This window comes from Hetaerina americana, unplaced genomic scaffold (assembly GCF_022747635.1).
Source record: "Hetaerina americana unplaced genomic scaffold, ioHetAmer1.1.p SCAF_38, whole genome shotgun sequence".
NCBI lineage: Eukaryota > Metazoa > Arthropoda > Insecta > Odonata > Calopterygidae > Hetaerina > Hetaerina americana.
Genome location: NW_027286963.1, coordinates 147,686 through 170,447, shown reverse-complemented (window position 1 = coordinate 170,447; position 22,762 = coordinate 147,686). Strand labels below are relative to the sequence as shown.

The window sequence follows — 22,762 nt, the reverse complement described above, 5'->3', positions numbered from 1 at the left end:
AAACAGCTTTCGGCGAGGGGGGCGCGTGGTCATGGTGTGAGCTGACGGCCCCTGGTGAAAATTGTATGCAGTACGTCGCCATTATAACCACGAGGTAGTGAAGTTTGTTTTCTAGTAGTGCCACTGATATATTTTTGAGTATCAATACTTGATCTGGGCAAATTTGCGTGTGAAAATGATCCAGTTAGAATTTTAGAGGGTTCAAGTTTCGCCATTTGGCTGTGCGAGGCTTACTTAAATGACATCGCCCTGACAGGTAATTTTGAGGAGCTAAGAAATAAGCGAGATTTTATTGCAAATTTCGTGCCATTAAAGCATCTGAATCTGCCAAATTCATATGTAGTTCTAGTATGGTAAACTCAGCTTTCCGTAACCAGTCCATCGCAATATGTTGCCACCTCAGTTCCTTCTCTTTGTTCCTAATTTTGTTATTTATGGTTGTTAATGATATTTTGACTCACTCCCTTGTACGTTATCACTTAATTTAGCCAAATTATTTAATAGGTATATTAGTCATAGTTTTTACCATGTGTTCCTTTCAATCCTTCCAGGGCGTTCATCACTAATTTGCTAAGCGATAGTAGACTCTTCATTAAAAAAATGTCATTACCTGAAGTTCATATAATTTTCGTTTTGAAATGTGCTGGGTGCACGTGAAAAAATTATTTCATGGTTACCTATTATCGCTTCTGAGAAGAAACGTCCCTGCATTATGGCATGGCCATGCCAAGCAGGTGTTAGCGGTTAGCCAAGGGTTACAATTGAGTATTGCGTGGAGTATTATATTGCTGTACGATTTTATAAGTTTCATATTTTCAATGATGCATAGTATCTATTAGTATCTTTTATGCCCGTTTCCCGTCAATGTTTGTGTTGGACATTATGTAGATACTTAATGAACTGCTCACAGAATACCATTATGCCGCGTTGACTTTTTTCAGTATGATCAGGGGCCGTTAAATTTTTACGGGATTCAGGGCCACTGTTTAAAATTGAAATAACGCAATGTAGAGGTTATGAACACGAGCCACCATTGCAGTGTTCATAAATACTCGACGTTGAATTTGGCTGTAATTTCCTTTAGGCGTTGACGTTACCATTTTAGGGCAACAGGATCAGGCAGAAGCCTTATTAAGACGAATATTTTTGTACTCAGTAACTACTACTTATCGTCTCCATCGAGTATGATGTGCGTTAATGACGAAAATTGATTTCTATGCGAAATAAGTTTTACCCCATTGATAATTCGCTGCGTGATGTAGGTGACGTAATGTGAAGCCAATATCACGGTGTGATACAATAAAATCACGCCCTCTAATTTTATGTACTACATTTGGATTTTGACTATTGTATGGTTTAGTATTTTGAACTTCACCCATCGAAACAATTTTTGTTCGTTAGATTTGGTTTCCAACTGAAGTCGCTGATCACTGCTGTGTGTTATGGAGTCGCTATAGATAGGCAGAAGAAGCGACACTAGTATCAATTTTACCCCAAGAAAGACGTTTTATTGTAATTATTATCAGACGCACTAAATAATGATGTATCATTAGGCAGAAATCCAGTTTCAAATGCACGATTAAAATGCTTAAGTACGCAACTCAAGAGAAAATGCTGGAAAAAATTGTTTTTGGGAAAATTATTTTGCATATTAGATATATATTAAACTGATTGTTCGCATTTCAAATGGATGGAATTATGGAGATACGTGGAAGGCAACGGGAAACCACCACATTATTCTCCCCAGGATATACAGCCTTTCATTCAAAGAGAGTAGAACGTAGTAGCCGTAGTAAACCAAGCCTAGGATTGAAATACTGATGATGATGTGCAATAAGTGGTGACACATCCCAAGTATTGTCATTCTAGCTATCTGAAGAAATCAATTTGAGGCCACAGGGTTTTTTTGTGAACTAAAAGATGGCATTCTTTTGACAAGGTTGGTTGAAAATTCCACATTGGCCATGAATATTGTCACACCATTCAGGCTTATTACATCGACATTACTATTTTACCAATGACTAATGGGCATATTCGTCATCCATTGGTGAAATCAGAATATGATTACTGTGTGGAAGGAACTGATAAGAGCAAACAAAAATATAATTATATTGGAATGGGGAAAGAAGGAAAAAGTGATGTAGTAAAATTATGTGCTTTTGCAAACGTGCCCAATATAAGTCCAATGTGCATCCTTCATAGTAGGGCGAAGAAAGTACAATTCAATTAAAAATATCATCACGTCATAGTTCATCTGATCAGATAGAGAAATCTTCTGTGTAAGAAGCCATTTTTGTCTAAGACCTACAGTGTACTAGCCTGAGTATGTAACTCAATTTGCCCGTATGGTATTGACCATTCGGTACAGGAATTCAGTTAATGCCACTGTGCTGGTGAATTCTGTTGAAGTACCTTTCAAGTACAAGAGAGCATGCCTGATATGACAAGTGTGTACAATGTTTTGCCAACTATCAAAGAGATTTCCTCATTTTTTGTTGCTCTCATTTGTTTAACTTTATTTTTTAATTCTTACATGACCTTAAATCTTAACTTAATGAATAAAATTGTCCAAGATGTTATTCTGTTTTCAATAATAAGCCTCTTACGGATAAAATATTTAGTTTTGCCTAAAATCCAAGGTAAATATACGAGGATGACATTGATATGAGAACCACCAATATGGACGTGTACCTTTATTAGAAAACATATTCATATATTTGAGTGAAATTTTAAATACAATGTTCCTGAATCTTATGGGTCAATTCTAGATGAAAAAAACTCTGGCATTCAAGGGTTAATGAATTTTCAGAATTCATGGTACTACATTAGCATTTTTTCAAAAAAGTGATTGATCAATATGTGAGAGTTATTAGGAAATTAAGTTATCAGCTCATTCCAGAGGAGAAATTTTATCTTGTTTATAAATTCAGGTTTTGGTTTTTTAAATGTGATTTCTTGGTCATTTAGAAGGTTTAATCCTCAATTCATCAGAGGCAAGTGAATAAAGTGGAAGGTGTGTACATTTCATAAAATTGTGCATAATATAGAGAAAATGTAGGTGACCGTTACTGCAGACAAATTCATATGAACACTATAAGGAGCACTATTTAGATGCCACCTGTAGATTGGCCAAAACTTGTAAATACCATTCCAGTCTTTGTGTTTAGATTGATATATTGCCGTGTTCTTCCTTAAAATATTACTTGATTAAGTTTTAAATGTGTTTTCTACATGGGTCGCGGTAGTCCAGTGGGTAGAGCGTTGGACTGCTGACCGGAGGGTCCTGGGTTCGATTCCCGGGCAAGGCACTCTGGGCACCTGCAGCTCTACCCAAGCTAAAGTGATTTTTTGGGTACCAGGTCTTGCTGGGAAACCATAACCGCCACAGGGAAAGGAACTGGCCCCCCTACCCTGATGTGTGAATTTCACATGCCATATAGGGCTTAGTACTGGGTGATCTCTCTGCCATCACCTACTAAACTGACCTTCGGGTTGATTACTGTGTTTATGGTTTTTTATGGTCCTAGAGGTACCAGGCCAGGATGGTGGCAGTTTTATGACAAATATCACTGTATTAGAAAGTATGCCTATAAAGAATATGTTTCAAGATTGAAGAGGCTTTGTTTAGTATTTGTTTGGCAGCCATCAATAGGAACGTTTTCAATAAAGTTGTGAAAATGAAGGAAATTGGTCATTTGATTTTTTGTGGCGTTAAGTTGGTACTTTGTCTCTCACTTATTCCAAAAAGTTCGGCCATTTTGATTGTCTTCGATTTTTGCCTGTTCCAAAAAAATGGATCCTGGAATCTGCATCAAATTTTGTGTGAAAAACAAAATTAAGTGTACGGACCCTTTCCGAATGTTGACTGCGGCATATGGAGAAGCTAACTTGGATCAAAGCAACGTTTATCGATGGTACAAAATGTTCTCAGAGGACCGAGAAGATGTGAAGGACGAAGAGCGTGCCGGACACCGGAGCACGTCAACGACAGACGACAACATTGATGAAGTGAAGAAAATAGTATTGGCCAATCGTCGAATCACCATTAGAGAAGTTGCTGAGGACCTAAACATATTGATTGGCTCGTGCCATTCGATTTTTACCAATCATTAGGGCATGACAAGGGTTGCCGTGAAATTCATACCAAAATTGCTGAATCTTGACCAAAAACAGCAGCGCTGTAACATTGCTAATGAGGTGTTGTACTCGGTCTGCCAAATTTACTCCAGAGGATCATATCATAATCATGGGCTTATGGTTATGACGTGGAAACTAAAGCCCCAACCTCTCAATGGAAGCTGCAACAAGAGCCAAGACCGATAAAAGTGCGCCAGGTTTGGTTGAATGTAAAAGTTTTGCTTACAGTTTTCTTCAATTGCAGGGGCGTGGTGCATCATGAGTCCTAGCCGCAGGGTAGAACGGTAAATGAGGAATGTTACCTGCAAGTTATGTGCAATTTGCATGAAGCAATCTGCCTCAAACGCCCGGATTTGTGGAAGAATGAAAATTGGCTTTTTCACCTTGACAACGCCTCTGCAGCCAACCTATTCCCTTGAACCGGCCCCCGGTGACTTTTCTTGTTCCCAAAACTGAAGAGGCCCATGATGCTATGCTATGATTGATGAGATAAAGACTGCATCGAAGGAGGAGCTGAACGAGATCACAAAAAATTATTTTTTGAAGTGCTTTGAGATTGGAAAAAACATTGGCGTACGTATAATATCAAATGGGAATTACTCTGAAGGGGACAGAATATATATTCCTGAAAAAATAATATTTGAATAAAAAACAAAAGTTGCAATACTTTTTGAAGAGACCTCATATTAACTGAAAATTTGGGCATGAAAAAGCTGGATAGCAAAGTAAGATAGGTGTTGCTTTTGCTTACACTCGACCAACATCAGTGTTTTGGAGATGTTACAATTGGGTGTTTAGCGAAGTTTCACAGGAACAAAGCAGAATTTTCACACCGTTTCATAACAATGGATGAAACATTGGTTCATTACTTCACACCCGAGGCAAAAGAGCAATCAAAACAGTGGATTTCATAAGGAAGGTGAAGACCATTTCATCTGCAAGTAAGGTCATGGTGTCGGTTTTTTGGAATGCACGTGGGATAACTTTCATCGACTATCTTGAAAAACGAAAGCCATCAATGGCAAGTATTATGTGAACTTATTGCAACATTTGAACAAAGAAATCAAGCAAAAGTGGCCGCATTTGGCTAAGAAGAAAGTGTTGTTTCATTAAGACAATGCACCTGCTCACAAATCCGTTATTGCAATGGGCAAAATTCATCTACTCTAGTTTTAATTGCTACCTCAGCATCCTATTCGCCAGACTTAGCCCTGTCGGATTGTTTTCCGTTCACAAATTTGAAAAAATAGCTCAGTGGTCAAAGGTTTTTCAATTGTGAAGAAGTTGATGTCGGCAGTTAATGGCTATTTTGATGACCAAGACAGTTCTAATTATAAAAAGGGTACCGAACTTATTGAACATTGGGGTTGTTTATTGGGAAAAGTGTATTGAGCTGAAAGGAGATTACGTTGAAAAAAATACAATTTTTTGCCAAAATTTTTGTTTTTTTGTTTTTGGGTCGGGTATTTCTGGGATTACCCTCATATTCCATATTAAAGTGTTAATTAAATAAAGAATACAATGTATCTTTCCACTGTCACATGTTACATTTTATTCTTCATTTAATAAACATGAATTCCCACAAAGTTAAGCCGGGAACAATTGAATATGTTAAAGTATTTCTTGTCAAGCAAGTGAAGTTATTTCATGTGGTTCTGAATAGCTGATGGCATCCACTTACCAGTGGAGTGTCATTACAAAAATCAAAGTAATGTTTTACTAATGTACTTAACTTCAATTTCAGTGTCTCCCTTACCTTGAAACTGTCGAATGCCTTGAGCCTGGAAGAGAAAAAGTGTCTGTCGAAGAGAATATTGAGAAAATTTCATCAAGTGAGTCCAAATGTCAGATCTAAGAGAAGTAGCTATAACAAGTGATTGTACTGGGCAATTATGGAGTGCGTGTGTGTGGGATCCTCACGTTGGTACAACCTTAATGACGTACAAGGGAGGTATATCTAGTCCCCATGGCTTGTCGTTTGTCGGTTGTGATTACCTCATATCTGCCGATCAAGCGAAACCTCTTCTACATGTATGGGCTCTGAATAGGCAGGAACAACTCCAGATTCGGATGGTGTTGCCAGGGAAAGTTTCTGCCTTGGCTGTAAGCCCAGATGGGAATTATTGTGTATGTGGCATTGGGGAAAAAGTTCATGTGTGGCATGTATCTTCTGGGAGGCTATTGGCGGTGCTCTCTAAGAATTTTCAGCGGATAACTTGTGTGAAGTTTACGGATGACACCTCTCACTTTGCAACGGCCGCAGAAGATGGACTAGTAATGGTATGGCCATTAGGCAGAGTAGTTGCGCTGACGCAGGACCTCTTCCGTGGGGTTTCAAATTTAGCCGAACCGCGTTATGCCTATGATGATCATTCGTTGCCAGTTACCGACATTCATATTGGTAAAGGGGGCATAAGAGCGAGGCTGTTGACAGCTTCATTAGATGGAACCACGAAAATTTACGATCTTGCATCTGGAGCTATGCTTTTGTCTCTGGTATTTGGGGATCCATTGACAAGTGTGACAATGTCCAATGCAGAAACGCATGTTTTTGTGGGGGCAACAAATGGTAAAATTTTTCAGTATTCCCTGAACAGTCCCCCAAGGTGTTTAGATTATCACGTCTCGGAGAATGAGAAAGAGAAAGTTTTTTCAGAGCACACCAAAGCTATTACTTCCTTGTCAGTATCTCTGGATGGAATTTTACTCATGTCTGGTTCACTGGACGAGCAAGTGATTATATGGGATGTACTTAGTATGCAGTGTCTTCGTAAACTTCAACACAAAGGGCCCATTACCAATGCTTTCTTTACAATTGTCCCATCAAATATATTTTCAAACGATTTAAAACCATCTATGGTTCTTAGCAGCTTTAGGAAGGAAAGCAGTTCGGATGCTGAGGAAAAGTTTAATGTCTATCTTCTGAATGGTGAAAATTTGTCACCAGCATTTAAATCTGTTGAATCCCATTGTATTTCCATACAACATAGTACTGTTATGAACAACTTGAAAGAAAAGGAGGAAGTCCAAAGGCTCAAAAAAGTTAATAAACAGCTATATGGATTCATAGTGAAAAATTTACTCGGGGAAGAAGAGAAAAGCCAGCCAGAGGTGTGTGACAAAAGTGAACCCACCAAAAAACCAACGGGAAAAAAAAGAAAGGGCAGGCATTCACCTACATCCCATGGTTTCGTAGTAACCGATGCTAATTGACTTTGGACATTGCTCAAGTACGCTTTATTCAATCTGCAAATTTGATTGCCGTATTGATTAATCAGTGAATAATTTTCTAAGATGGTCTCAAATGGTCTCAAGAGTTCTATTCATTTGGGAAACAAGTTTCCTTATATTACTCGTGTGATCCACATTTAATATGTTGTTCCGTTTTTATCCACTACTTGTCTTTGTTTTTTTTTTGAAAATTCCATTGTATGATATAGTTTGGGGCATTGAAGGTCAGTGACATTGAATGTGTTGTTTTGTGGAATAAATTTGTTTATTGTTTATTCTTGTCCAAGGAAATTTATTTTTGTTCCTTGTCGAACCTTGGCCCCAATATGTCAGTCATTTCAGTAGCATCTTTTGCCAATAGTCATAGATGATGCAATACAAACTTGAACAGTTTTTTGCGTTTTTCACTTCCTCCCCATAACCTCTGCTCTTGAGGCATGTACATATTTGTGTGGTTGATTATTTGATTATACCTTGAAAATTACACAGTAAAAGAAGTTCCATAATATGATGAATAAATTGCATGGAAAATGAGTTATTTGGTTATTTTTTTGTCATGTTTCCACAATGTCAGTCCTGAATCACTTCTTCATGAGAAAATAAGATAATAAATAATATTCAATGATGGAGGGCCATGGTAATCCAGGGGGTAGCATGTTGGACTATGGACCGGAGGGCTCAGGTTCTATTCCCGGGCAAACGCCTCTGGGTACCCTCAGCTCCACTCTTACTCTATGATGTTTTGAGTACCTTCCTTGAGAAAGGAACTGGCCCCCTTACCCTGATGTGTGAATTTCACATGCCATAGAGGGCTTAGTACTGGGTGAACTCAACAATCACCTGCCAAACCAACCTAATGGTTGATTACTGTGTTTATGGTTTTTTTTATTAAATAATATTTAGTTTGACCCAAAATATTTCTATTCCTACAACACATGGTACAAACAAAATTCATTCAGCACCTTGGTAATAAATTATTGAAAACCTTTCATGTCTAAAGTGAAATACTGAAAACCTAGGAGGATAGCTTTTAGCAGGAAGTGATTTTCATTTCTTCAAATTTGGTGTTTCATAAGCCATTATCATTTCATGCCTGGGATTTTTTTATGTATTGACAGAAATGTAACAAAAAACTTTGGAAATGTATTCGAAAAGTTTAAATTGAGTTCATACATAATGAAATTACTCTTGCATATGTAACATTGCTTGCAGATTGTCTTTTTCTTTAATGTTTTTAAAGTTTGTCTTTCTATTAGTTGCACAAATATGGCTCACATTCATTTCTCGCGAGGGAAATCCTATGAATTGGCCATAAATGGAGATGAAAACCCTACCGAATATTTGGAATCTGAAGGTGAACGTCTCATTAAGGAGATGGTTCAGAAGCAGCTGAATAAGCAAGTGTCTTTGAAAGAGTAAGTTTGCTTGTGCTTGAAGCATGTCATTCCTAATGCAGAGTTAGTATAAGTATTTGTACAAATGAGTTTCTCTTCATATAACAACATAAATGTCGATTTATTTCAGGCAGTTGCAAGAAGGAAAAGTTTTTGAGACCTGTGCAGAATTTGTCCCTCTCACTAAATTAACATCGGGTCAAATTTCCTTCACCAACTTCAAAGAACTTGCAGAGAAGGTGTCCCATGTTGAAGATTTGAAGTCAAAGGGACTAACTGAAAAAGAAATCGATTTCCTTAATGATTATGAGAAGGGAGAAAGTTATTTTGAAGAGAAATATAAGAAGGTGGAACTTTCAGCTCTGAAAACTAATTTGGAGGAGATACAGAAGAAGATCGAGAAGCGATCCAAAGGTGTACCGGATGAAAAAAGGTATTGTTATTTCATTGCATCTGATGGTGAAAGATTTCTTTTTGTGTAGATATGTGCATTTATCATTTCACATAACTTTGGATGCAATATTATTATAGATTTGGTAATGGTCTGTAGTTTGCACTCTTGGGCATTTGCACCACTTCTTACCTAATTTTGTGTCCATCTATTTATACCTGATTGAAAATATCCTCTCTAAAAACTGTCGGTATCACTATCATGGCATATAAAAATAATTGGACATTCACATGCCGAACTTAACATGTCTATACTAAAGTGTCAAAAATTTGCCTTGTTGAAGATGCCTTGGTAGTCCATGCAGACAACTCAGGAAGTTTAAATCTTTAGTGTTGTAAAGGAAAAAAACCTCTTTCTGCACTTATGAAGTTGTTGCTATGAATAATTACAAAATTAAGGAGAGAAGTGAAACAGAGAAATAGAAATAATGTTCAAAAGAATGTTTGTGTGTAACTTTAAAAATATTAATAATGTACATGCAGACAGAATATTGAGTTGTGAATTATCCAAAAAGTGGTATTTTACTTAAGATTTTTTTGAATGAATCAGTTTTTACAAGAAGTAACATTTACCAAGAAACTGAAGGAGATGCCACAACAGTAACTTTTAACGGAGTCTTCTGCTAATATACATTTCAATGCCACAATTTCAGAGTGTAAAAATCATTCGCCTTGACCGGGATTTGAACCCGGATCCCTTGATGTCTGGTCAAGTGCTTCAGCCAGTTAAGCTATCGAGGCATCCTCTTAAACTTAAAAGTTTGAGAGGACGCTTTGATTGCTTAACTGGCTAAAGCACTCAGTTGGATATTGAGGGATCCGGGTTCAAATCCTGGTCAAGGCGAATGATTTTTACACTCTGAAATTGATGCATTGAAGTAACATTTACTTCTAAATGGGGATTATAAAAAAAATCCTCAGTTGAAAGGAGGGGTAACTACCAACACTAAGAAGAATGTACATCAACTTTGTAAAAGTTTTGTATTTTATTTTAAGAAAATGAGTAGTTAGGGTATATGAGTATTAGAGTAATATGAACTTATGTTTTAATGGTGTTAATGATTAATATTGGTGAATTTGGGGAGGAGCTGTTTCTTCATTAAGCATTCTTCCTTATTGGGTTTGTTCAATGATAATAATTTCTGAGTGCAGTTTATCCTCTAGCGTGGATTAATATTGTAAAGCAAGGATGTGCTGTATTTTGGTCTGTGTTTGAATAATTACAGTGTCATCTCAGATTAATAATCTGGGGATTGGCTTGTTGCAGATACCCGAACAATCTCCTGTCTCAGTTTACTGACTAATTCCCCCCTCACAGTACTTGGGAGTCAACAGTTTTCATCACATGCTCCTCACAGGCCATCCTTATCCTTCCCGCATAATTATTCCCCTGGGTCTCCTTCAATTTAAGTCATCAGTATTCTATTGTGCCTCAGGATATGTCCAATCAGTTTCCCTCAGCTTCTTGTAACTGTTCTCCTTAGGCTTATCCTTCACCCAGTCTTCAATATAATTCCTCATTTGTTTCAAGGTTTTAACCATTTCGTTTTCTTTTATTCTTTTCTAACACCACTTTTCCATTGCCTTAATTCTTATCTCTGCACTAATTATTGAAGTATATGAATTCACATGTGGAGAAACTGTAATAAGAATTAGTAAGATATTTTATATGCGAATTTGCATTAATTTTTGTGTTAACTTAGAGCTATGTGTGTAAATGTGTATTTTTGATGTTGTGTTCTGCTTTCTTCCTCAATCTTCTTGTTTTAACTATTAATCTATGAGTAAGAATCAGGTTGGTGTGGTGTCTGGTGTAATACATTTTCACACCAAGGGTCTGGGTTCAAATCCGTTGGGTGGCTGAATTTTTTAGGAGTATTCTGATCCATGATTGGGTGACGTAGAAAGTTCTGAACATGGGAGTATGCTGTCTGTTATATGGGGCGTTTAGTCTTGTGACTTGTGACCTCTTTGCAGTTTTGGTTAATACAGCAGGCTAATATTGTTGTGGAGATTTCTGTCTCCGCCCTTCCTTCTTCTGTTCCCTGAAAATCCTAGCCCTATGAAACTATTCCCCTGTCCAAAATGACCTTTTAGGCTTCTCCATTAACCTTGCAATAAATATTATGTATTACTACTAATTTATGAGGTAATGTTTGTCTTGACTTCATGCGTTCAAGTCATCCTCAAGCTATTTAAGGTAGGGTGGAATTTAAATTTATCTAATTTTCCTCCTTAGCAGTGGTGGAAAGGATAGCGGTGTGAGCAGGCATGAGTTAGAGTTGAGCCTTTGTGTGAAACCGCAGAGTGAACACACCAAACTCCTTCAGTTTGCTCTGTCATGCCAGCAATCGTCTTCTACTGCTGTCGACAGCCGTCCCCTGAATCATCCCATCAACAGCCTTAAGGAGATTGAGAGCGAATTATTTGGTCACCTCAAGCCACCGTTGCCAAAGAGGAGGAAGAAAAGGCCGAGGGATCACTGGGAAGGTGTGGGCCAAGTCTCCATCGTAGGCTCAGATGAAGCTTCCCCTTCGTCTTCCTTGTGGGACAAAAGAAGTGCTCCGCAGCGGGTGAAAAGGCCAGCGAAAAGGGCTGATGGAGAAAGTAGAGTGTATGAATGTGCCACCAAGAGGGTGTTCACTATTAGGGATGGGGAGATTGTGCCCCTGGATGGGAGGACAAGAGAGGTGATGGGTAAAGGTTGTGCTTCACCATCTGACTCGTCGACTGAAGGTCATCCCTTTGTGTTTGCTGATGCTTGTGGTGAATCGTCGACCTCGTCGCTTCAACTTGTGCCCCTGGAGATGATACAAAATAACAAGATGACAGAGGAAGAGATGTCGGAGAATCCTCACTTCAATAAGAGTTACAGCAGGGGGGAACCATCGCAGGTAAATTTTCAACTGGTGAAAATTATTATTCTGCTCAAACTACAATTGCTTGTCCAGTGATCGGGGGTCATTACTCGCCACTGTTCATACTCTAGTTGACCGTCAGTTTGGATGAAAATCACAGAACCTGTTGGCGTTTTTGAAAAATAACATAAAATAATTGGATGAATTTTGCAAAAATTGAATTATCTGGGTAGGGATGGCTATTTTTTGAAATTGCTGGTTTAAAAAAACACTGATATTTTACGCCCTTATTTTTCAGTGGTAATGGTAATTCACTTTTTATGTGACTTGACAACTAAGGTCATTTGCACCTTACTGTGTCTGTGTAAGTAAATGAAAGAAATGAAAAAATGCAGTTTAAGCTGGTTCCTTTAATGATGTTTCATGTACATTAATATTTTACAACTATGGTAAAAAGCATTAAATTAGTGGGATTAGTTTCTCTCCGGTGAAGACATAGGCATTAGTGAGGGCACAGTGCCCTATTCTCAGGCATGTGGTAATGACCACCTATTACCTGCATCTCCTGATGGAAGATATTAGTGTAGTCGGCATAAAAAGACATTTATAATGACTTGTTTCAATTTAAACTTAAGAAGAAATATAATTGTAGTTACTAAAATTCGTTTAATTATTTTTTAAACATTTTCATTCAAAGTTTTTAATGTTTTTAATGTTTACGTTTCTTTAAATTAAGGCTCCCTTAGTAGTGATTAGGTGGAAGAAGAGAATCTCTAGTCTCAATCTTGCCCCAAAAAAATTCATTTTATTATTATTGTTCAATATAATTTAGCTAATTGAAAAAAAATGCATTTTAATGAAATATGCTTCATATGAAATTTTTGGAAGTGATTTTCCCTTTAAGAAAGAACAAAATTTTCAAAGAAAAAATAACACTGATAATATATCTTTTTCTAATAGAGTAGCCTGCCTTTTTTCTTGTTAAATATGAGGTTTCTTTTAAATGACAAGTTTCATGATTTTTTTCTATTTTAACCTTCTGCTCTCAACACTTAGCGGTGAACTCCTTCCTGTGGAAAATGGAATGCCTAGCAAAAAGAATTAGAGCAAGGGGGGAAATCTGGAATTTCTCCAGAAATTTATACAAAAATCAGTTTTTTCTCTCTGAAATGGAAAAAATACTTAAAAATTTTTTGAAATTAGGATTATGAGATGTAATACCAAAAGTTTAAGCAAAATCAAAGTTTGCATCAAAGTGGCATTGAAAAACATAATTTTAACAATAAAATTACTATAAACAAAAGATTGTATAAAAACTTAAAAGGGAAAAATTAAATTTGGCATTATATTTGATTTGGAATAGAGCCAAAACTAGTCTGTTTACACTGATTTGACTGCGTCTGTTCAATTAAAGCGCATCTACAAGAGACTCATTGATGCGCTTGAAGAATTAGAGGTTAGCAGCCATGCACACACTCTGGGGACTCCCCGAGTTAATGAGCAGTTGTATCCTTCTCACTCCCCCCCTCCTATGTTTCCCCACTAGCCCATTCATCTCCCTCGACCACTAAGTTTGCTGAAGCACATGGAAGCTGCCCATCAACCCTTCTCACCCCTCACTCCTACCCTTCACCCAAAAAACCTTTCGGAGAAGTTGGGGGATGGTTTCGCTTATTCGGCAAGGAAACGTGTGTGTGTGTCTGGATTTTTGCACCACACCCTGTGCACCTTGTCTTACAATGTATCTTCACCTAATGAAGAATGCTGTGGTGCTACAACGGTCATCAATGAATTTTAATTGTCGAATGGTTGTGTTGTGTTTCTGTAATGTGTACTGAGGATGCCTAGTTTATCTGTTCAAAGCACTGAGCTGGATAATTGAGGCACCTGGTTTTGAATCGTGGTCTTGGCAAATTATTTTTACGTTTTGAATTTCCTACATTGTTTACCTTTGTATCTCATCTCTGATTCTTCACTTTTTTGTCTGCTTCTACTAATTTTGTGGCAGGAAATTTATTGGTTGATGATTTGTGTGAGAAAGGTGATGATGTTGGTCGATCTGTTGGTGTTATTGGGCCCATGTAATTTTAACTTATTTCATTGTGAAGGATTAAGTTTTTGCGCATTTTGCTCAAGATTAGCATGCCTTCTTAGACCTTAAAATATCAATTCTTATTTTTTTATGCGCTTTTGTAATGATTTCCTTTTTGCACCCCATCTTAAATGATACTTCTATTTTTTGTAGGTTTTATACATTAAAAATATCTCACCTGCTGTTAAAGAGGATGATTTGGTGCGCCTCTTCGGACATTTTGAAACCCCTGGTGAAAACAAAATTGCATACCGTTTGATGACTGGACGAATGAAGGGACAAGCATTTATCACTTTTCCGAGTAAGTCATCCTTTTTTATCTTGTTTGGAGGTTGTAATCATATTTCATGTTCATAACAGAGTGTTATCAGTTTCTCCCAATATGCATGTCTTGATGGACTATTGAATGAAAATCATACATGTTTTTGGCCTTCCACATTCGATGCATTCCATCAGGATTTCTCACAGTGCCATGCTGTCTCAAGGTCAAACTCCTTTCCATCAGTATCTACTTCTGTATATGAGGTTTTGACTACGGAATACCTATAAACATGATTTAATGTTCTGCTTAATTTTATGAATTAATGTAAACAAAGCAAGGGTTATTAAATTTTGTAGGAAGAGTTAGACCAAGTTAAATGTTAAAATTTGAGGACATAAACTGGAGCAGGTTAGCAGTTTTTATTTATTTTGGAATTGTTTTGTACCAAAATGGTCTAAGTAATGGGTAGAATGGTTTCAGGCATCACTTCATGGAAGCGATTCATTTTTGGTTATTCCACGCATATTTTTTATTAAACCCAACCTGGGTTTCGACTTCATCCTGATGATGATGACTTTATAAGTCAAAACCCGGGTCGTGTTTAATAAAAAATATATATGTGGAATAACCAAGTATGTATTTTCTGAAAAGTAGTGGGTATATAAAGAAGAATTATATTTTACCATTGTAAAATAACAAGATGAAGTTATAAATGAAAAAAATAGGGGCTTTCACAAAGAGGGAGTTGGACATTGATAATGATGTTAAGAAAAAATTAGTGGAAACCAGTATGGGACATGGCTTTATGCAGTGTAGATACATTCATTCATAGTCTTTTTAAAGATGTGGGTGTAGAGGAGAATGGAATAGGTACAAGTTGCATTCCAAAAGTAATGCAATTGAATTTCCTGAGCCGCTCCTATTGGTCGGAGTGGAAACGAACCACTTGGAGTTGGTGGGGAGGGCGCTAAGCTTTGCTGCAAAACCGGTCACAGTGCTCTCTAAGTTGTGGAAGTGGCAGGACGTCAGTTATTGTAAACCTCTGCGTGCCGACTCACAGAAAAAATGGAATTGACGATCGATCAACGTTACGCGATTAAGTTTTGTGCTAAACTGAAAAAATCTCTTGAGGAGACTAACAAAATGATTAGTGAGGCTTAAAGGGACTGTGCTCTGTCCTACTCTAAGTTTCGGGGTGGTTAAAGGCCTTTTAGGAGGGCTGGGAAGAGGTTCACGACCAGCAATGGTGTGGGTGGGTATATAGGGGAGAATATTACAACGTCTGTTCAAAAAGTTCCCTAACTTATTTTACTATAAAAAATTACTTCAGTAACATAATTATTGGTCCGGGAACCCTTCAAAGTAGTCTCTTCCCCAGCATATACACTAATCCCAATGGTTTTTCCACTTTTTGAAACAGTCCTGAAATGCTTCTTCTGGAATGCTGGTATACTCCTCCGTTGATTTTTCCTCTATATCTCTGGTGTGGTGCAAATTTTTTTCCTTTGAGCTTGGTTTTTAGTTTAGGGAACCGTAAAAATTCACATTGGGCCAGATCTGGTGATTACGGTGGCTTGGAAGCACAGTGGTCTTGTTTTTGGCTAAAATCTGAAGAGTTTTGAGAGATGAAAGAGCTGGTATGTTGTGGTGGTGAAAAAAACCACTTGCCACTCCACCAAAGTTTTGGCCATTTTCGCCATTTTTGATTCTTTCTCTCAGGTGTATCATAACCCCCAGGTAGAATTCAGTGTTGGCTGTCTGGCCTTTGGGTAGGTATTCATGATGCACAGCCCCTTGGCATTGGAAAAAACCTCACCTTAATATTCGAGATAACTTGTCAAGCTTTTTTGGGGTGGGAGGATGTTTCACCTATCCATTGTGAAGATTGCATTTTCGTTTTGATGTCATATCCATAAACTCATATGACTCATCTCCTGTCAAGATCTTGGAGAAGAATGTTTCATCCTCTTCAGCTCAATCAAACAGTTCCTGACAGACATGAACTCCATGTTGTTTCTGGTTTGTTGTCATTAGGCAAGGCATGAATTTGGTGGCAACTTGATGTATATTTAATTTTTCATTCAGAATTTCATAGCAAAAACCAATTGAGATGTCACACTCTTCTGCAAGTTCCATGACAGCAAAATGCCATTTGGCACAAACAAGATAATTCATTTTCATGATGTGGATGTCATCAGTCAAAGTTGATAGTCTTCCAGAATGCTCATTGTCTTCCACTGATTGCGCGGCCCCTTTGTGAACTGGGTAAACCACTCGTAACATGTTGTACGTTTCATAGCATCCTTACCATAAGCATTGGTAATCAACTCAAAAGTTTCTGTGAATGATTTGCAGTTTCATGCAGAATTTCACAGAACAATGCTGCTCATTTCCATGGGTCCATTTTTTTGCTGCACCCCATGAACACCCCCTCACATAAATGATTTAAATTGATCAACCAAGTGGTTGAAGGTGGTTATGTGGGAAGTTTCCATGGGCATGCCATCTCCAAGCAAATTAAAAAAATTAACATTTGGAGGGGTGCTGTAAAAAAGTCCAGGAACTTTATTTATGAACAGACCTCGTCTGTAGAAACAAAACATGCAGTCTTTTTTAATGTTTCAGAAGCGTCAGTAGATATATAATCTACCAAAATTGGAAGTTAATCCATTTTTAAAGAGATCGCTTGACTCTGTTATTGATTTGGCAACATGGTGGAGTATCACACCATTTTTTTAAATTTCAATTACATAGTCAGAGTGGTTTTTTGCTGATGTTTAGTATAATATTTATGTACTTAGCAGAATGTATATGCATTTTTAAAAGGTAGAGCAGTAACTCCAAATGTGAGGTGAATTCTTTGTTGAATGTGGTCTCGTCGCAGATAGATCATCTGAATTTGATACTTGGTGGTGGGTACTGAAAAGAAGGAAAATACGATGCACATGCGGTTTCATTAGGAAATCCTTGTAATTGTTTCACTTTGGTTTGTTTATTCATGTGTTGGCAACTTGTGTTGGGTGGAATACAGTTTAGGTTTGCTGCTTGTAATTTTATCTTGTGCTCATCCGCCCACTTTTGCCTTATATTAATTTCAATTTAATGATATGAGTGACTGTAAGGTTATGAAAGAAATGTATAGATGTAGTGGAAGAGTCGAACTTCTTGAACAGGAAAAGTTAAGATTATGTCTGGAAGAAGAAGAGCCATGGATATAAGATGCAGGTTGGATAAAATAAAATGTCTGAGGTGACATATTTGCAATACTTTTGGAAATGCCCCTTACATTAGACTGATTTTGATTTCTGTGAATGATTTTGATGATTTTCCAGTGAATTAATTTCATTAATTCTTTTTTATCTATTCAAGTAAAATGTATTCAACGTGAAAAACTCCTACCTCATGTTTAAAAAGCAGTTAAAATGTGCAAGCTTCCAAGACTGAATAATGTAGTTGTCAAACAGTCATTGGTAATAGAGACTGATTAATGTCAGGGAATATTTGCAAGTCAAGTTGTTGGCAGTTTTAAGTCCTAAATATAAACTTTCCAATCAACAAGGCAGTTATGAACAATGGAAAATTGGGTGGCTGATTGGAATAATTTATATTTAATTAGTTAATATCAACTGACTTGTTAAATTGTCAATCTAAATATTAGTTGGATCAGTTGTGCGCTGAGTAACTGAGAATAATCCTTAATATTCTCTGACTGTTGTTTTGTGATTTTAGTTTGTTTAATGCTGAAGTTGAATTTTTAAGTATGTTCTCCATTTTCGAGGTGGTTTACTGAAACTATGATACATACTTGTTACATGATTATCATTTGATCAAGAGTTTTGTACAGTGAGAACAACTTTGTTGTGGAATGGAATTGTGACTTTTTGTTACCCTGAATGACTGAAATGAATATAATATATTGCAGGTAACATATTATTTGATAATGTAAGTGATTAAATTTGGAAGGCAATTACAACTTAAATCATAATTCTGTCTTATCCAATCTTGTTGGTCCAGTTGTTGAATTTCTTATGCACTAGACATCTTTTCCCTTGATGTACTTGACTATTTTGACTGCACCATCTTCGTGTAATCCTTTTTTTCCCCGGTGACCATTTATGAACACACTCTTTATGTATTGAGGAACATACTTCATATTATCAACTTGCTATTTAACGTGTTTGCCCACGCTGAAATCTAAATTTTCGCTTGGGAAATTGTAGATTACTTATATCTCTTGTAAGACATTTGGCCAATCAGAATTCATGCTTTAAATATTAAATGTTTTCCAATTAGCTTCATGCATACTTATCTTTTTCCCAACTATGCTCAATATGGCAAAAACTACACTTATATATGTTATCGTACATGTAAAAAGTATACCTAGGGTGCTTGGCACACCTCTGGTATGTACCGCTTTGTTAAAATTTTAATTTCTTTGAGCTGTCTTTGAAACAATATGGAAATTATACCTCACTTGCTTGCATGCTACAAGTAATTGCACATTAATTGACCCAGACTAACATATTGCTGTGAACCATCAACATACAAAAACATGACATGAAACTCTTTTTAGTTATTTTGATAAACAGGTTTAAGGTTACTTTTTCAAGGCTTTTGCCAATTGTTCTGCGATGGTTTTTGAGCCTTACTTAAAATAAAATTAACAATAATTAGCGTAAAACCATTCACCATGTATAACTGTATTTATTTTTCAACATAAATCTCCTTTCAGCTCTATACACTTTTCCCAGTGATGTTCAATAAGTTTGATACCCTTTTTGTAATAAGAAGTCTTGCTCCTCAAAATGGCCATTAACTGCCGACATCACTTCTTCACGGTTAGATAATCTTTAACCACCGAGCCATTTTTTCAAGTTTGCGAATGGAAAATAATCTGAGGAGGTGAATTCTGGCGAATAGGATGAATAAGGTAGCAATTCAAATTTTAATTCATGAATTTTGGCCATTGCAATAACGGATTTGTGAGCTGTTGCATTGTCTTGATGAAACAAGACTTTCTTCTTAGCCAAATGCAGCCGCTTTTGCTTGATTTCCTTGCTAAAATGTTGCAATCAGTTCGCATAATACTCACTTCCCTTTTTCAAAATAGTCAATGAAAATTATCCCATGCGAATCCGAAAAAACCGACGCCATGACCTTGCCTTCAGATAAAATGGTCTTCGCCTTCTTTGGAGACTGTTCTCCCTGTTGAATCCATTGTTTTGATTGTTCTTTAGTCTCGGGTGTGAAGTAATGGACCCATTTTTCATCCATGGTTATGAAACGGTGCAAAAATTGTGCTTTGTTGCTGTGAAACTTTGCTAAACACTCAATTGATACATCTTCACGACACTGATTTTGCTTGAGTGTGAACAAACGCGGCACCCATCTTGCACACAGCTTTCTTATGTCGCAATTTTACGTAAATATGTGTTGCACTGCATCGCAAAAGTGTACCGCATGCAATGCACTTTTCGAAATACCTACTATGTCTGCTAGCTCGCGCACTTTCAGTCGACGATCATCCAGTATCAATTTGTGGATTTTCTTCCCCGTGTCTTGAGTCGTCACCGTATTTGGTCGACCAATGTGATGCTCATCTTGACAGCTTGCATGACCTCGTTTAAACTCTGCTACCCTATAGTCTACTGTTGTAAACAAAGGAGCTGACTCACCCAGAGTAGAATCCAGTTTAGCTTTTATATTGGTTGGACTGAGGCCCTTCAAATAAAAGTATTGCATCACATAACGATAACCAATTTTCTCCATTTTCACAAATTCACTCAAAACATTCACTATTGATGGCTGCCAGACTAATACTAAACAAAGTGGCATCTTCAAACTAGAAATATGCTTTGTAGTTTGCGTACCTTCTAATACAGTGATATTTTTCATACAACTGCCGCCATCTCTAGGTGAGGCTGGATACTTTGGGGACCACCCTCTTAAAGAATGTGACATAAAGAAGTTGAGGAATTGTCAATCTTAAAATGTGCAAACACAATTCGCCTTAATGGAGCAGAAATAATTTTATAACATTGTGTTGTGTTATATTTTTTTTAGTATGACACATTAAAATTATTCAGAGATTTAAAATTGTTTTGTTTACTTATTTTCAGCAATTGAGAAAGCATCGCAAGCTCTAGAAGCAATCAATGGATATTATTGCAAGGGAAAACCATTGGTCTTGCAGTTTGGAAAATCAAAGAAGTGATCGCATTGATGGTGAAGAACTAATGCAGCAATGATTGATTATCCTTTGGTTTTACCTTCTTCCATTGAAGCAATGAAGCTTAATGGATTTCTTGGAAGGAAGTTGTTTCTGTAAAAGGGAAGTTGAATGATCGCTGTCGTTAGGGCATCCAAATTTGAGTCATCCTTGAGAATTCTCGCTGACGTGAGATGGAACTTCCTGGCTGGTAATGAGAGAACAATCCTGAAAATTGGGCCAACTTGTAGCAATGGTTTGAACTTTCCCAGAACAGATTAGGATATAAATATTTCTTTGCTAAGAGGAAATTATATGCAATTTGTAAAAGCTTCACATTGTCATTAGTTGGAGAATCATTTGGGAACCTGTTTATTTGTTATCTATAAACTTTTGAATGTTATTTACCTACATGTATATATGCCCTGAGTTGTGAATTATTTGCCATTGTGTCCAAGTAATTTCTTTGATTAGGCCGCCTTTGTCGTAAGTTAATTTCACCTTTAAAGGCTGTTAAAATTTTCTTTCAATTCTTTAATTGTATTTTCATTGGTATTGTAAACAGCTGAACTAGCAGGAAGAATTTCCTTTAAATCATTTATGTAACTGTTGATTGATGTGAATTTGTGTATATATCTAGCAATAAGTCAAGAATTCAACATTGAATTTACATGCAAGACTGCATTCTGCCCCAAACCAACTAAAAAAAGTTTCAGTTGTGGAATTTATTTTGCTATATATGGAGTGGGGCCAGCAAAGAAAATAAATGATCTTAGTGGTTGGAAAGCCTTATGTGTATGGCATGTTGCTCATACCATGACGACATTTCATCTTGTTTGGAGCAATTATGTCATCATGTTGACATGTCATCATTTTAAGCCCTGAAGAGCTTTTTAAGAGCTCAATGTGAATTGTTATGACTGGCACTATGACCTCATCCGTCATCTAAATTCGCAATGAATCAGGACTTAAAATTATTGTAGATTAACTGAATAGTGAATGATGTCCACAATAGTGCTTAAGTGTGTGAAACCAAATCCATGTCCACTAATGTTATTTTGACTTATTTTGGATGTGTTACCATATTCTAGCACCATTCATACTTTATTCATATTGCTTTCGATTGTAATTTTCGTCAACGACTGCTATGGCACCACAGATATTACATTCCACTACACATTCTTGGGCATTTCGAATAATTTCATGTACGAGACAAATTTTTGTACCACTGGCTGCCGTTTTGTTTCTGAAGTACCCAAAATGTGATTGCTGTGTCTTAGTCAAAACTATCACTGAAGATCTGATGTACATGTTTGTTACTAGACCCTCTTGTACAATTGCTGTTGTGTAATTGGTGTGGAAGACTGGCCTCTGGAAGAGAGAGGATGATAAAAAGAAGGAAGTTATTATAAGGGTGGATAATATTGGTTGGGATTTGTGGATTGGGAAATGAAGACTACATACTTGCAGTTACACCTTAACTGCTCTGCAATCCTTGAATAAGATTCGTTAGCATAAACCAATAAAGCCTTAGTAGAGCTGAGATGAAGGGAGAAAAGAGGGAAATGTCTCTGATTTTCCCAAGCTTAAGATCTCAAGGTATGGCTAAATTTCTTGTAGTAATAAAATCTGAGTGTACTTCCCATTATTTCTCCTGTGCATGGATTTGTGGATGTGTAGCTTCCATGGAAGTGCCATGCGAGTCATTTCACCTTTTTCAGTTTTATCAAAGATGTATGTTTATCTACGATAAATTGTAATGTGTCCCAATTGTCTGTAAAATACCTTAAGGCTGCTGCAGAAGAGCCAGATATTCTTATTACTGTGTATAGTTGGATCTAGAATTCACACATTTAATCTTAAAACCTCTCAGTAGGATTGCCTAAATAATATCATTCAGGGAAGTACTAGATGAGTAAACAATGCAGTAATGTGTATTTAGCAGTCCAGCTATTGCATACTTTTGCATAGGTTTTTAAAATGTATCCATACTGTCTTGAACTAGTTAATTTTCAGCATTGGCTTACCACTGCAGACAAAGATAACACTATCAAAGTATCCCTGCTTGTCTTAAGGATCGATTAAAGGGATGGGGTGCATCCCCAAGAATAGGAATATTGGGAGTACCAT

At 36.9% G+C, this 22,762-nt stretch overlaps 1 protein-coding gene across 3 annotated transcripts; it reads left to right on the top strand.

Annotated features, from left to right (window-relative positions):
- The first annotated feature begins 17 nt into the window (after window positions 1-17).
- Window positions 18-22,465, top strand: LOC139691572 (WD repeat-containing protein 18-like). Of its 3 annotated transcripts, XM_071589451.1 has the most exons (7): window positions 29-256; window positions 5,882-5,969; window positions 8,625-8,783; window positions 8,893-9,195; window positions 11,452-12,106; window positions 14,316-14,463; window positions 20,544-22,465. In XM_071589451.1, the coding sequence occupies exons 3-7, from the start codon at window positions 8,635-8,637 to the stop codon at window positions 20,636-20,638; spliced, it is 1,350 nt and encodes a 449-aa protein (XP_071445552.1). In that variant the 5' UTR covers window positions 29-256; window positions 5,882-5,969; window positions 8,625-8,634; the 3' UTR covers window positions 20,639-22,465. The 3 variants fall into 3 exon arrangements, with proteins under 3 accessions (XP_071445551.1, XP_071445552.1, XP_071445550.1); XM_071589450.1 differs by lacking the exons at window positions 8,625-8,783; window positions 8,893-9,195; window positions 11,452-12,106; window positions 14,316-14,463; window positions 20,544-22,465 and having other exon boundaries at window positions 18-94; window positions 5,882-7,882; XM_071589449.1 differs by lacking the exons at window positions 8,625-8,783; window positions 8,893-9,195; window positions 11,452-12,106; window positions 14,316-14,463; window positions 20,544-22,465 and having other exon boundaries at window positions 5,882-7,882.
- Window positions 22,466-22,762: the final 297 nt, after the last annotated feature.